General features: G+C 36.5%; 1 protein-coding gene across 11 annotated transcripts in view; it reads left to right on the top strand.

The window, feature by feature from the left end:
• RC3H2 (ring finger and CCCH-type domains 2) overlaps positions 1 to 15,197 on the top strand; it is a 48,345-nt gene extending 33,148 nt beyond the window's left edge. For 6 of the 11 annotated variants that reach the window (XM_010587648.3, XM_023544956.2, XM_064291476.1 and 3 more), the window contains 12 exons: positions 1,401 to 1,709; positions 5,510 to 5,724; positions 6,885 to 7,318; positions 7,858 to 8,028; positions 10,742 to 10,888; positions 11,209 to 11,422; positions 11,664 to 11,748; positions 12,015 to 12,096; positions 12,179 to 12,313; positions 12,565 to 12,672; positions 12,757 to 12,905; positions 14,775 to 15,197. In XM_010587648.3, coding sequence (XP_010585950.1) covers positions 1,401 to 1,709; positions 5,510 to 5,724; positions 6,885 to 7,318; positions 7,858 to 8,028; positions 10,742 to 10,888; positions 11,209 to 11,422; positions 11,664 to 11,748; positions 12,015 to 12,096; positions 12,179 to 12,313; positions 12,565 to 12,672; positions 12,757 to 12,905; positions 14,775 to 14,970 — 2,245 coding nt within the window. In that variant the 3' untranslated portion in view covers positions 14,971 to 15,197. Of the gene's footprint in view, positions 1 to 1,400; positions 1,710 to 5,509; positions 5,725 to 6,884; positions 7,319 to 7,857; positions 8,029 to 10,741; positions 10,889 to 11,208; positions 11,423 to 11,663; positions 11,749 to 12,014; positions 12,097 to 12,178; positions 12,314 to 12,564; positions 12,673 to 12,756; positions 12,906 to 13,559; positions 13,592 to 14,774 lie in introns of all 11 variants that reach the window. The other 5 variants (XM_023544952.2, XM_010587650.3, XM_023544954.2 and 2 more) reach the window with 5 other exon arrangements.
• Positions 15,198 to 16,223: the final 1,026 nt, after the last annotated feature.

Raw genomic sequence — 16,223 nt, forward strand, 5'->3', positions numbered from 1 at the left:
CCTCCTTTAGTTAAGGTTTTACTTCTCATAATTCCTTTCTTTTGAGTTGTGATTCTGCTAGGCTTAAAATCAAAATTTATTTTTTGCTTGCTAGAGTGTTTTTTACAAACTTAAGGTTATCTGAGATTTGTCCTTTCAGGGTGGAAAGCAAGGAGCAGCTGGGCTTTTTGTATAAGGACCTTTGAGGTAAAGAATGAAGAGCAGATTTCAGAAAGCATGTTGAGGAAAGCAGAGGGATCTTTGGGCCCCTCCATGCCACTGAATTGCCTTTCTGAAATACACTTCTACCCCTATTTCTCCTTCTTAATCATTGGTTCCCCAGTGCTTACAAGATGATATGTGTAAACTGGCCATAACCTGTTTTGTTTTTGTTTTTTAATACTTCATTTTCTATCACTCCAGCATAAGCCAGTCTGATCTGGGAACATTTTTATTTTATTAAACTTCACCTGCCTCTGTCAGTGTGTGCATGTGTGTGTGAGAGAGAGAGAGAGAGAAGATTGAATGATGAAGCTGTTTATAGATACTGAAAGACTAAAAGGGAAACAATTGTGAAAGTATTGTTAATCACTGATACTATTTATACTTACCATGTTGGTTATATATAATATTAGTATCAGATTAATTTAGGTATATATAAGTATGACTCCAAATGTGTACTGTTCTTTTCTACTCATGTAACAATTTTTCACTACTTTAATACATTGGAGGGAACATTGACTAGGACTACATCATAATGAAATTTTTGTTACAAGAGTGGAAACAAAATTTCTTGGAGTCCAGGATCAAATTTCATCAAGTATTAGAGTATTACTTCTGGTCACCATAAATAAAACTTACTAGAAGAGCCTTTAATCTGAATACATTTTACATTAGGCATAAACTAATCTGTAAAATATAATACTAATCTATATTTTAGTGTTACGCTTGTTTTAGAGTGAGTTTTTTTAATCTCCTTGAAAATTATATAATGCTTCCACAATTTGGTAAGAGCAGTGAATGCTTTCAACTCTTGCATACTTATTCTCTTCATTCTGTGTTCCCAACTAAATTCGGTACTGGTTCCTGCCATTTGTACATAGTGTATTTTATATTCCAGTTACATGGAATTTTCAAAAGGATTCCTTACCACGCTCCCAAAAGGTTTCTTTGAATACATGTATACTTCGCTATATTATAAGCTTACATATACACGTATACTATATATTATGTGAATGACATATTTTCATATGGCATCTATCACAGTTTTATGTAGACTACATTTGATATTAAACTCAAGAAACTTCTTTCAAAGCTGTTTCATCCTTTTTAATCTTGTCCTATTGCCCTTTTTTTTTTTTGCCCCTTCAGAGTAAGATTTAGTTAACTGTTCATTGATACATTGATTGTTTTTGAAACAGGTATCGATTAAGGAACAAAAAGATCAGTGCAACTGTAAGAACGTTTCCTCTTCTAAATAAAGTTGGTGTGAACAACACTGTCACAACCACAGCCGGAAATGTCATTTCTGTCATAGGAAGTACTGAAACAACAGGGAAAATTGTTCCAAGTACAAATGGAGTTTCAAGTGCAGAAAACAGTGTTTCTCCACTAATCCCACGTAGTACTGAGAATACATTAAGAGTTCTGGAGACTGTGAAGAAAGTGGGGAAGGTTGGCACTAATGGTCAGAATGCTGCTGGGCCCTCTGCAGAGTCCGTAACTGAAAAGTAGGTATTCGGTAAAAATGGTTAATAACGACTTCCTTATCCCTTTTAGAGACCCCGAGTATGTTTACTTATCCTGAGAAAAAGCAGAATTTGTATGCAGAATGTTTGATGTAGTAGAAAAACCACTAAGTATCAAGACGTTTGAGTTCACATCCTGCTCTGCAACTGAATAGTTCCGTGACCTTGGAAAGTCACTTCACCTCTGGGTGTTTTCTTCAACTATAAATTGAAGGGGTTGGATCAGATGAGGGTTTTTTTTACCCCGTATTTCCTTGAATTTTAGGGTTGATTCCGTAGCGTTGCTGGAGAGGAACTAAGTAAGTTCCTAAACCAATGAAATGCTGAACCTTTAGCCTCTGTTTCTGTCAGGGCAGTTCTTTTATTTATGCTCTTTAATGAGGCATAGTTGTTAAGAGGGGAAATTTTGGAGTCAGTCTGTCTGGGTTCAGATTTGGCTTACTGCTTCCTAGCTGTTTGATCTTGATCTCTCTGTGTCTGTCCTCATTTTACTCATCCATAAATGTAGAATAACAGTTGTATCTACTTTCACCTGTTGGTTGTGAGGAATAAATGAGTTAATACATGCAGCGTGTGTGGTGAATAATACCTGCCACATAGGAAGCTCTCAATAAATACCTGTTGTTATTACTGGTGTTACTGTTGCACCTGGGTTTTAGTGTAGAATTTCATTTGGCAAAAGAGTTTTGGTGCTTTAAAAAAAGTTTTAAAACCTTGGAGGATCTGAAAAGTTACTTCCAACTCAAAAATCTACTACTGCCTTGATATTCGTTTGGGGTCTTAAATCTCAGGGCATGCTCAGTTTTTGTTGCCCAATTGTCATTATCTGTTTTTTACTTTGCTAGGAACAAAGCATTACGCTAGACTCAGAGTAAACTGTTAGTGATTTCACATAATAAATGATAGGTAGATGAGTATTAATATTCTCTACTTCTGCAGTCAGCATGTGATCATGGAAACTGCTTATTAAAGGACTCTTATGCTCTTCACTGGGAGAGATTTTAGAAAAAATATATTAGAGAATATTGTCTCGTTAACGAATGTTATGTGTGCGTTCATTCTGAGGTCTATTCTTGGTACTTTTGGAAATGCATGACAAGTATAAGATGATATCTCTGCCTTTAAGGAGCTTATGATGATATAGTTGTGGAGACAGCATTTAAACAAATGAAGCAGTACTGAAATTTTATTAAAGCCTGTTGCCATCAAGTTGATTCTGACTCATAGTGACCCTACAGGACAGAGTAGAACTGCCCCATAGAGTTTTCCAAGGAGTGCCTGGTGGATTCGAACTGCTGACCTTTTGGTTAGCAACCATAGCTCTTAACCACTGTGCCACCAGCGTTTCTATGAGTTGGCAGTGGGTATGTGCGTCTGAAATTTTATTAAAGGACAAGAAAATTTTATATCGCTGGGAGAAATATGGGAGAAGATTTCAGAAAAGGAAATAGCAAAACTTTGATCAAGTTTGTTGGTAATTATATGGAATATGGAGGAGACCAACTTTTTATGTTCAGGAAATGAGCTTTTGAAAGGTTTTGGTAAGGTAATGTTGTAAAACTGTTTTATATCCATACAATTGAATATTACTCAGCCATGAAAAGGAGTAATTACTCTGTAGCATTGATGAACCTTGATGTTAAGTGAAAGAAGCCAGACACAGAAGGCCATAGAGTGTATGATTCCATTTACATGAAATGTCCTGAATAGGCAAGTCCATAGAGACAGAAAGTAAACCAGAGGTTGCCAGGGGGTAGAGGGAGTGGGGAGTGAATGCTAATGGGTATCGGGTTTTTTTTTCTTGGGGTCATTAAAATGTTCTGAAACTAGATAATGGCGATGGTTGCAGAACCTTGTGAATATACCAAACCCTCCTGAATTGTACACTTAAAAAGGGTAAATTTTATGGCATGTGAATTATATCTCAACTTCTAAAACTATGATGGGAAAAAAATTTAAGAAATAAATCTGAACAAAGCATTTGCGTAGTCATACAAAATTATGTATCACCTCCAATGTGTCAAATACCAGTCTAGTTGGTATAAAAAAACCAAACCAAACTCATTGCTGTCAGAATTGCTGACCTTTTGGTTAGCAGACAAATGCTTACCCACTGTGCCACCAGGGCCCCCTAGTTGGTATAGCTAATGAAAATGAACTAGATATAGCCCTTTCCTCTAAGGGTCTTCTAGTCTAATTGAGTAGACAGACATGTGAACAGATAATATACTCTAAAAGGTACTGTAATGGAGTTGTGTTCCAAGGTTTCTTAGACGTGAGGTGATGATGTCTGAGTTAGTTCCAGAAGGATGGGTAGTAAAGAAGTAAGGTGCTTCCAAGTAGAGGAAAAAGCACCAGCATAGGCATGCAGGTATGAGAGGGGCTGTTGTAAAGGAACACTTAGAATCCTGAAATTCATCTAGGATATAGCTGTGGTAATCTAGCTCTCTGACTAGAATGTAACTGAAAATTAGCTTTTTCCTTAAGTCTGAAAGTTTGGGATAGCCCGCATGATTTTATGAAGCCGTGAATATTTCTCGTGGATTTTGATGCTTTTTTCCTGATAATTCCAAAAGTTTTCTATTTTAAAGGACTACTAATCCAAATTTTATGGTACATACATTTTGACATGGATGGGCCAGATAATCTGTGTATAGCACTTAGCATAATGGTTGGAGTGTGGTAACTGCTCAGTAAGTGTTAATTATTATTATTATAAGGAAATCCTAATCGTTTTCCATATTTCCTTTAACTTCAAAAAGTAATCAAGGCCCTAAAATATCTCAATTCTGAGCCAGTACTTTTGCACCTAATGTTATTATTCACAAATCCTTTGTTAATTTCTATATTTTAATATACAGTTGCACATAGAAGTAAACAACCGCTAGACTGATCTGCACCTTAAAGGCACCCCATACTCCTTGTTTACACTGCAGCTTTAAAAGGTTTTCTCTAATTCCAGAAAAACCTTCTAATCTGATTGGGATGCCAGGTATTCAAATCTGTGTCATTAACATGATCATTTTCTTGAATCACCACAAACCTAAAGCTTGGCTAAAGTTCGATGTTTTAAAAGGGAATAAGAAAACCAGGATGAGATTCTTGGGAGCTGATTAGTTGGTGACTCAACAAAGGAAATCCTTTTGTGTATTTAAAAAAAAAAAGATTAATGTCACCGAGATAACAGGTTTATGTATTTTACATCAGTGTGATGAGTTATCAGGTACAACTATTTCATTCATCCAGTGAATATTCACTGATTACTTATCTACCTGCTGTATGCTGGGAACTGTTGTAGATGCTGGGGATATAGCAGTTAACAAAGTATGTAAACGCAGCCTTTCTTTAGGAGTTTACATTTCAGGTAATCTGACTCTTAGTCAGTTCGTTCAGTGTCTGTCTTCTTTGTCCCCAAGAATTCTACTGGCAAACTATATTTCTTCTATTGAGAATTTATTGAACAGGAATTTTTTTTTTTTTTTTTTAATTTCCAGTAGGAAAAATCTAATTAAAGAAGGGGTAAAAAGGAACTTATGGGTCACATTAGTATCTGGGATTTTTTTGTATTGCTTGTTTCCCCCACCAGAAAATGTGACCTGATACTGTGACCCTGTGAATTAACCATGTAAAGGCAGTGAAATTCATTGCCTTATTTGTCATAGAAATTTATAGTGTTTTTCTGTTAATGGTTTCACTATATAATTTTATGAAAAATTTCTACGGAGGAAGACTTGTCAATCATAGGTAGTGACTTATCCCTCTTTGTTAAATTCTTTCTCCAGTAAAATTGGTTCTCCACCCAAGACTCCTGTAAGTAATATAGCAGCTACCTCAGCTGGGCCCCCTAATGTTGGAACAGAGCTGAATTCTGTGCCTCCAAAATCTAGCCCATTTGTAACTAGAGTACCAGTATATCCTCAGCATTCTGAAAACATTCAGTATTTTCAAGATCCAAGGACTCAGATACCTTTTGAAGTCCCACAGTACCCGCAGACAAGTAAGTAATTTTAGACAATTGTACGAAAAAAGAAATTTTAATTTAACATTTGTTGCCCTTACATAAATGAGTCAGTTTATCTAAGCATGTCTACATAAAAAAAAAAAAAAAAATCCCTTGGACTGCATAACCCCTATGTTTTCTTCCTACCCCAATAATCTGTGATTCTAGATACCAATAGTTTTAAGGTTGTCATTCCTATGAATCAAGTATCAATAAGGTCAGTGGATGAGCTTCGGGGGGGGGGTGGTAAATCTAAAAATATTTTGTTTATATATGCTCATGTACATTTTTGGGAAGATAGTTCACAGCTTATATAGATTTTGAAAGAGGTCCTTAACCTCTGACCCCCAAAAGGTTAAGAACCAATGATCTGTCAGTTTGATCCAATGTAGAGAATTCCTTAAGAGAGCCCAGTGCTCAAGGCAGATATTCTTTACTAGTTAAGCTAAACTATTGTTTGGTTTAAAGAAGACTTCGGGGGGGTATTTGTGGTTTAACATTAAAGGTGATCTCAGCGCAGTAGTTTTCAGGGGTTCATCCAACCCCAGTGGCTCCAGAAAGTCTGGATTCCCCCTTTTGATCAGAATTCTTCTGTAGAATCTTTGACCAAAACATTCAGGAATGGTAGCCGGAAACTTTATGGGATCAAATTGACAGCAGCAAATCTAGGAAGCTTAGGGGGCAGAGAGTTTGTGCTTACTGGGGAGGAACAGTTCAGAAAAGGAGAGTGAGAATGGTTGCACAACTTGAAGAATGTAATCAATGTCAATGAATTGTACCTGTAGAAATTGTTGAATTGGTATATGTTCTGCTGTGTATATTTCCAAAAACAAAAATTATTTAAGAAAAAAAAAAACCACAGTGATCTAGCTGATTACTTAATTCAAAACCTGTAGCAATAGGTGTGGTAGAAAGAAATTTACCAGCCATCTGTGAATACCTCTGTCATGTATTTTCAAGACATTATTCAACAAGGTATTGAATGTTTTCATAGAGTGGTGTCTTGAAAGTGTGCAGCTTCCTTATGAAGCAGTGTAACTAAAGTTTAAAGCTTATTTTATTTTTCCACATTAAAGGCTGCATTAGATGTAAACCATTTTAAAATGTTGGGGGTTTTACTAAGATCACATTAAATATTCCTCTTTCCAATTTTCAAGGATACTACCCACCACCTCCAACGGTACCAGCTGGTGTGGCTCCCTGTGTTCCTCGCTTCGTGAGGTCCAATAATGTTCCAGAGTCCTCCCTCCCACCTGCTTCCGTGCCATATGCTGATCATTACAGTACATTTTCCCCTCGAGATCGAATGAATGCTTCTCCTTACCAACCTCCTCCTCCGCAGCCGTATGGTCCAGTTCCTCCAGTACCTTCTGGAATGTATGCCCCTGTGTACGACAGCAGGCGCATCTGGCGCCCACCTATGTACCAACGAGATGACATTATTAGAAGCAATTCTTTACCTCCAATGGATGTGATGCACTCGTCTGTCTATCAGACGCCTTTGAGGGAAAGATATAACTCATTAGATGGTTATTATTCAGTGGCTTGTCAGCCACCAAGTGAGCCAAGGACAACCGTGCCTTTACCAAGGGTAAGTAATGATGGAAAGAGGAATGCTATTAAGGACACTGTCTCTGGAGTTAAACCACCAAGGTATATATCCTGGCTCTTCCACTTACTAGTTCTTTGACTTAGGGAAGTTACTTGACCTCTCTGTGCCTCAGTTTTTTTCATGTTAAATGGAAATCATAGTAGTACCTACCTCATAAGGCTGCCATGAGGATTAAATCAGAAAAAATAAAGCTCTTAGAACTGGGCCTGATACAGATTAATGCTCAATAAATGTTATATTTGGATAGGAAACTAATGGGAAGGCAGAAAGAGATCTTCAAAATAAAAGCACAGGGCCTTTTTTCAGTATCCTCCCATTTTTACAAATGCCCTTCCTAAACCAGAAAAATGAATAAATACTAATTTTTTTAAGTGTGTGGAGAAAAATAGGCTAGGATGACTTCCCAGCCTTTTTTTTTTTTGGTCCCAATAAACTGTTTTTGTTATTTCCACAGAGGATAGTTAAATTTATTCACTGCTCCCTAGATGATTAAGATTGTTTCTTTTATCCCCCCTTAGGAACCTTGTGGTCATTTGAAGACCAGTTACGAGGAGCAGATAAGAAGAAAGCCAGAGCAGTGGGCACAGTACCACACTCAGAAAGCACCTCTTGTCTCTTCAGCTCTTCCTGTGGCAACACAATCACCAACACCGCCTTCTCCTCTATTCAGTGTAGACTTTCGCACTGATGTAAGAAAGGTTTTAATCACTTGATGTTACAGAGATAGGTCAAACAACTGGCTGCAGAACATTCACTTAAACCAGGGTAGCTATGTTGGCTGTTTATCAGTGGTTTGGTGTGCAGTTGAGTTTAGCTCAGTAAACACTGTGTAAGCACTATGGCTAGGTGTTGTGAGTCTCTAAAGACCATTAAGGTATAGTCCTTTTTCACCAAGAATTTAAAATTTTTCCACCAGTGTAGTTCTCATTATTTTTATGGTTCTTAATAAGATTTATAACTATCATTTATTGAGCACCTACACCTGCCAGGCACTGTACTAAAAATTTACATAATACTGTTTTCTTTAATTCTTATAAAAACCTTAGGGGGCAGGTATTATCCCTCTTTTACAGGTGAGGAATCTTACCCAGAGAAGTTAAGTAATTTGCCCAAGATTATTCAGCCTTTACATAGCAGACCTGGGATTTGAATCCTGGTCTATCTGAAGCATTTCTTCCCTACTTCACAACAGGTACAGAAATGCCTTCTGTAGTATTCATGCCATTTACATCACTGTTAGTTGTTCTTGGCATAAAAAAATTTTTTTGTATAAGGATGATTTTTCTCTTTACCCTTGTGTTTTAAGCACTGTTGTATTTAGAGAAAACCATTAGTTTAAACAGTTTCTTCTTTTTTTATTACACACTCTTTCACCCCTAGAGGTTCTAATATAAAATCTTTAAAAATCTTTTCATTATGAAAATTCCAAACATATACAGAAGTAGAGAGAATATATATTATGCCCCATTACTGATCACCCAGCTTCTACAGTTATCAACTCATACCCAGTCTTGTTTCATTTATACCCCCCACTTCCCATTGGATTATTTTGAAGTAACCCTAAACATATTTTATCCGTAAGCATTTCAGTAGACCACTGAATTTTTAAACTAGGTCCAAATACATCTCACCAAACAGACTTCTTCAAAGCATCTAAACATTTTGAAAAAGTGATAGAATTGCTACTTGCCAGATTAAAAAAAAAAAAACAGCATTTTACATTTTATATTATGTTTTTAGGGAATAAATATATCTCCAAGACTCAAATCTGCTATTGGCTAGCAATGTGACTTGAAACAAGTTATTTAACCTTTTTGGTCTTAAATTTGCTTATCTGTATAACTGTTGCTGTTAGGTGCTGTCGAGTCGGTTCTGACTCATAGCGACCCCATGCACAACAGAACGAAACACTGCTGGTCCTGCGCCATCCTTACAATCATTATGCTTGAGCCCATTGTTGCAGCCACTGTGTCAGTTCATCTCCTTGAGGGTCTTCCTCTTTTCTGCTGACCCTGTACTTTACCAAGTATGATGTCCTTCTCCAGGGACTGATCCCTCCTGACAACATGTCCAAAGTATGTAAGATGCAGTCTGGCCATCCTTGCTTCTAAGGAGCATTCTGGGTGTACTGCTTCCAAAACAGATTTGTTCGTTCTTTTGGTAGTCCATGGTATATTCAGTATTCTCCAGCACCACAGTTCAAACTTGTCAGTTCTTCTTCGGTCTTCCTTGTTCATTGTCCAGCTTTCACATGCGTATGATGGGATTGAAAATACCACGGCTTGGGTCAGGCACACCTTAGTCTTCAAGGGGACATCTTTGCTTTTCAACAAATTAAAGAGGTCCTTTGCAGCAGATTTGGCCAGTGCAATGTGTCTTTTGATTTCTTGATTGCTGCTTCCATGGGTGCTGATTGTGGATCCAAGTAAAATGAAATCCTCGACAACTTCGATCTTTTCTCCGTTTATCATGATGCGGCTTATTGGTCCAATTGTGAGGATTTTTGTTTTCTTTATGTTGAGGTGTAATCCATACTGAAGGCTGTGATCTTTGATCTTTATTAGTAAGTGCTGCAAGTCCTTATCACTTTCAGCAAACAAGGTTATGTCATCTGCATAATGCAGGTTGTTAATGAGTCTTCCTTCAATCCTGATTCTTCTTCAATCCAATCCCCATTCTTCTTCATATAGTCCAGCTTCTCGGATTATTTGCTCAGCATACAAATTGAATAGGTATGGTGAAAGGATATAACATACACCTTTTCTGACTTTAAACCACTCAGTATCCCCTTGTTCTGTCCAAACAACTGCCTCTTGATCTATGTACAGGTCCCATCTGTATAATTAGTAATCTAGATTTAATAATTCTTACGACTTTAGTGTTCTGGTCTTACAGTAATCATTCCCCTGTGTCCCTTTAAATTTATCCCCTTCCCTGTGTAATTCCAGAGCCTTCTCTTTTGTACTTTATTTAATTTATCATTTATACTTTCTTATTTACATGCATCATTCTTTTCTCGAAAAATTGTAAACTCTTAAAATATTATGAACTCCTTTAGGACAGGGACTATATAGTATGTGGGTATTTGTTCTATTTTCCTGTTTTTTAGAGCACTCCATACCATGTTAGATGCGTGATATAAATACAGATTGATTGGTTTGATGGCATCAGTTGTCAGTTCAATGAACACTTGAAGGACAAAGCAAAAAGAGAAGGCATGCTATTTTCTATTAATAAATAATATAAATAAAAATAGTGTAAATATTGTTGCTTATTAGTTATCGAAAGTAGTATTGTTTAGTTTGAAGTCCTATGTATTCTATAATAATAACTTTATAGTGGTTACAAGTTAGTAATTAAGTTCTTACTAATTGACTATGTTTTTTTTTTCCTCCTAATCAGCTCTCTGAGAGCGTGAGTGGTACAAAATTTGAAGAAGATCAACTTTCCCATTATTCTCCCTGGTCTTGTGGCACCATAGGCTCCTGTATAAATGCCATCGATTCAGAGCCCAAAGATGTAATTGCTAATTCCAATGCTGTGTTAATGGTATGATTTTGGTGGGAAATAATGCATGTTGACTCAAATGTAAGACAGGTTGAATGCTTTCATCTTAATATCACCACTATATTGCTCATCTGTAAGCAGTAGGGTTATATTTAAGTACGTCTCTAATAAATTGTGTTTAACATTTAAACTATTTGACCATAGTTGGGTGGTCTGAAATAGATACTGGATTATCACTGAGATCTAGAGTCTACGGTGAAATTTACTAGACAACTTTATTACATGTCTTTTACTAGCATGTATTTGTATTAGCTGAAGTATGTCTCCAGAGGCCTTTCATTGATTTTCTTTGGCTTATGCAGGACCTGGACAGTGGAGATGTTAAGAGGAGAGTACATTTATTTGAAACTCAGAGAAGGACAAAAGAAGAAGACCCGATAATTCCTTTTAGTGATGGACCTATCATCTCAAAATGGGGTGCAATTTCCAGATCTTCTCGTACAGGTTACCATACCACGGATCCTGTCCAGGCCACTGCTTCCCAAGGAAGTGCGACTAAGCCCATCAGTGTGTCAGGTAATCCGCTTAACTAATACCTAGCCTGATATGCTGTAGGCACTGTGCTTTTTAACCCTCACATTGTGGCATATAGAACTTTTTCCTCCTTTTAACAACCACAGTAAGCTCAGAATTAAATGGTTTAGTTGGGATCACATGGCAAGTAGGATAAACTGCAGATCTTTTTTGAAAAGCATACATTCACATCTATATACTGATTTTTCACTTATGACTATTATTTCTTTCTACATTTCTATAGATTACGTCCCTTATGTTAATGCTGTTGATTCAAGGTGGAGTTCATATGGCAGTGAGGCCACGCCATCAGCACACTATGTGGAACGGTAATGTTGCTCTTAATTCTTTAGGATTCTGTATGTTTAGACTTGTATGTATACTTAGAGTACAAATCCTACCCCCCAATTGTTCATGAATTGTGTTTTGCTTGTTTGAGCTATATAACAAATTTCTGAAAATATTTTACTTTTACATTTGGAATGATGACTGAAATTTTCAGGGTTCTGTTATTAAACAAACATATATAGTCATCACTGCTTTTGTTGCTTCATTTGTTTCATTTTTATTACAATGAAAATCTTTCTCTTTAAAGGGATAGATTCATTGTTACTGATTTATCTGGTCATAGAAAGCATTCCAGTACTGGAGACCTTTTGAGCATTGAACTTCAGCAGGTAGGCTCTGTCATTCAGAGTTGAATTTTTTAAAAATAGAATGGCAGTCGAAAGCTAACTTTACCTTTTTTCCCTTCTGTAGGCCAAGAGTAACTCATTACTTCTTCAGAGAGAGGCCAATGCTCTGGCTATGCAACAGAAGTGGAATTCCTTAGATGAAGGTCGTCACCTTACTTTAAATTTTCTGAGCAAGGAAATTGAATTAAGAAACGGAGAGGTAAAGAGATCAAACCTATCAAGCTTCATGCTTAATCTGCTGCTTTTGCACTTTGGTTTATGGCATAACTTAATATATTTTACTGTGCCTTTTTCTGATGGATGATTGCTTTTAAAACTTACAATAGAGATAAAGTTGTGGTCCCAGATTTCTTAAATAATTCTCTAGTTAAATTGTTGGGATTCCTATCTTAATTTAAAAGGGAAACCCCAGTTTTCATAGGTTTAAGATCAGTATTTTTTTAATTACAGAATGATTATACAGAAGATACAACAGATTCTAAGCCTGATAGAGATATTGAATTGGAACTTTCGGCACTTGATACAGATGAACCTGATGGACAAGGTGAACAAATTGAAGTAAGTATCACAGTTATATTTAGGAGATTTTGTTCCATTGGAAATTAAAGTGTACTGAAGGATTAACAGATTTTATTTTCTTAGGAGATCCTGGACATACAACTTGGTATCACTTCTCAAAATGATCAGTTGCTGAATGGAACAGCAGTGGAAAATGGACATTCAGTCCAGCAGCACCAAAAGGAGTCACTAGAGCAGAAGAGACAGAGTTTAGGTGAAGACCATGTGATTCTGTGAGTGTTAGAAGGAAAATTCATAACCAGTTGGTATAGGGCATGAGTGTTTAAAGAGAAGTAGATGCAGTGTTAAATTTCATTTTTGGCTTTGTGCTGTGAGAGGAAAACCTCATATAATAGGCCAAGGACATGGTCAGTCTGGATTTTTAGAAGAGGGGAGGTAAATGTGAACCGAGTGGTCCATTTTAGTACCCTGAAACTTGTGTTTTGTTGAGGTGTAACAGTCCTTGTGTTCCAGCATCAGGTTATACTACTTGAACCTGGTAGCCAAACTTTTAGACTACAAAATGGGGAATTAAGACCTAGATTAAGGGCTTCCCTTTTTCAAAATCATGTTAAGATTTTTCTGCCTTTTAATATTGCCATTTTGTATAAATACTACCAAAAATTAAGTCTACTGTGGGCTTAACCTTTTTTTTTTTTTTAAATAATATTTCTTTGAGTTTTTGGTGAAAGTTTACACAGTAAGTTAGGTTCCCATTTGACAGTTTCCACACAGATTGTTCAGTGACGTTGGTTACATTTATCATGATGTGTCAACATTCTCTTTAATTTTGTTTTGTTTGTTCATTTCTGATACTCTAGTTTCCCTGCCCCCTCATCTTCTCATCTTTGCTTTTGAGTAATTGTTGATCTTTTGGTCTCATACAGATGGTATTTTAAGTAGAGCACCGATCTTACAGGTAATATCCTTTATTTTGTGTGCCACTCTGTTATTTTGCTAAAAGGTTATCTCAGGGGTTAGGCTCAGATCTAGGTTTAAAGAGTGTCTCAGGGCGGTAGTCACAAGGAGTCCTCTGTTCTCCACTGTTGTCTGGCTTTTTTTTTTTTAAGAATTTGTGTTCTGCTCCATATTTTTCTCCCATTCTATCCAGGACCATCTATTGTGATCCCAGTCAGAATGGTCAGTGGTCATAGCGGGGCACCATCTTGTTCTGGTCTCAGGGTAGATGAGGTTGTGGCTCGTATTGGCTTGTTTCTTCTCTGAACTTCTGGTTACCCTCTTACTGTTTTGCACCTGACAAGTAGAGACCCATAGTTGTATCTTAAATGCCTGCTGGTAAGCTTTTAAGACCCTAGACACTACTCACTTTACTAGGATGCAGATCAGGATTTTTGTGAACTCTATTACGCCAGTTGACTGAATTTTCCCATGAGACCATCGTCCTAAGCTTTCAAACCCAGAAAACCAGTCAAGGAAGGTGTTTGGTTATGCCTGAGGAGTATCCATATTTGTGTCTTCAATGAATGTATTTGCCTGCACCCACATAGTTGTATTTACACGTACCTGTAGATACTTTGGAGCCCTAGTGACACAATGGTTAAGAGCTCGGCCGCTAATCAAAAGGTCGGCAGTTCGATTCCACCGGCCACTCCTTGGAACCCTATGGGGCAGTTCTACTCTGTCTTTTTGGGTAGCAATGAGTTGGAGTCGACTCCACAGCAATGGGGTTTTTTTTTTTTTTTTAATAGATACTTCTGTCTGTTCTCACCTACGTATGCACCTGTACCTACCCATGTATCAATATGCTTATACCCACCCATCCATATGTGCTCAAACACTTGTTTTTGCTTTGGTTGTGCTGTGCTTACTACACCCACATTTGGTGTCACTTTTCCCGTTGTTTGGGCTTAATCTTGACTTAGTAGTTTGTATGGCCTTAAATTAACCAATATTTTGACTTTTTATTATAATTTTTGGAAAATGGGACTTTTTCAGTCACCTCTTAAACTTTTTACTCAATAAAGACGTACCTTTGCTATGGGCTCTGAAGTTTTGACACAACTTTTGTTAAGCATGTATGGTTATTCTTAATGTTTCCACTTAAAACTAATTTATTTTCAATGTCATTTGTTTTTTCTCAGGGAGGAGCAAAAAACAATTCTGCCGGTGACTTCTTGCTTTAGCCAGCCACTTCCAGTGTCCATTAGCAATGCAAGTTGCCTCCCCATCACCACATCTGCCAGTGTTGGCAACCTCATCCTGAAAACTCATGCTATGTCTGAGGATAAAAATGACTTTTTAAAACCTGTTGCAAATGGGAAGATGGTTAACAGCTGAAAGGAGGTTCATCTTTCAAATTTGTGATCACACCATGGAAGCATTTACACTAGCTTTTTATATATATAATATATATTATATAATGTATATTTTTTTTAAAAAAAAGATATTACTGGGGCATCCATTTCCTGTGGACTCTTTGATACTTCAAGCCCTCTTGCATTAGCATTCTGAAAAGAACAAAAAAAAAAAAAAGAAAATTTACTTTACTAGGGTAACATGTTCACTTTCCAGAAGTGATTGGAATTTGGACAACATTTAACTTAAGCTTCAAGCAGCTTTTTATGAGTTTTTAGCAATCCGGTGCAGTAACTGAGCCATTTCCTATTTAAATGGCTTCTGTAGAAAATTAACAACTCAGTTATTAAACTAGCAGGATCCTACAATGATACATCTAGTGAAAGTAGACTTAATTAACTTATTTATTTCTATTTTATGTTTCACTGAGAGAAATTTCCATCTCATTCCAGCTGCTTTATTTATCTTTTCTCATGGGACTTTGCATGGATTTTTTTTTTTTTTTTAAACTTTGGAGAGTGGAATTAGACATTACCACCATAGAATTTTACAGGGTTGTACACTAGCTTTCTTTACTGCATTATATGTAGGAGTGTGGTGCAGTGCTTTTATCTGTAGCATTTAAATTTTTTTTAATTTTCCATTTTTCAAGAATAGTTTCTGCTTTATTACTCGTAATGTTTATACACAGGCTACTTGTTGAAGTAAGTAATTAAAAATATAACCAAGTGCCTAAGTCTTTCAGCTGATGTACTAGATATTAAATTCTCCTAAGTTATGCAGAATCGTTTTTACAATTTTGATAAATTATGCACTAATATAATGGCAGTTTTTTAAATGCAGATTTAAGCCTGTACATTGTTGAATCTGAAGACTTGGCAAAAGAATCAGGTGCTTTCAGCTTTCTTGAGAAAACCCTGTATGTAGCGTTTGCACTGACTAACAAGAGGGTATTGCTGGGTTTTTTAATTTGAACTAATGATTTGGATGCTCATTTCATTATCTTGTTTAAATATCGTTTATTGTTACTTCATGTTCAGGTTTAATTTTGCTTGTTTTCTGACTGTTAGTTTGAGAAGCCTATGAACCATGTAATAATAGAACATTGGCTAACCTTTATTCATACTTAAAAACATGAATAATTTCTGCCCTCTTAAAATGTGACTGAAAATTGTTTTGACTTGGCATCTGAAAGTGTGCAGTGTGTTCAGTCATGCCCAAGATTTGTGGGAAGC

The sequence above is a fragment of the Loxodonta africana genome, chromosome 9 (genome assembly GCF_030014295.1).
Source record: "Loxodonta africana isolate mLoxAfr1 chromosome 9, mLoxAfr1.hap2, whole genome shotgun sequence".
NCBI classification, from domain to species: Eukaryota; Metazoa; Chordata; class Mammalia; order Proboscidea; family Elephantidae; genus Loxodonta; species Loxodonta africana.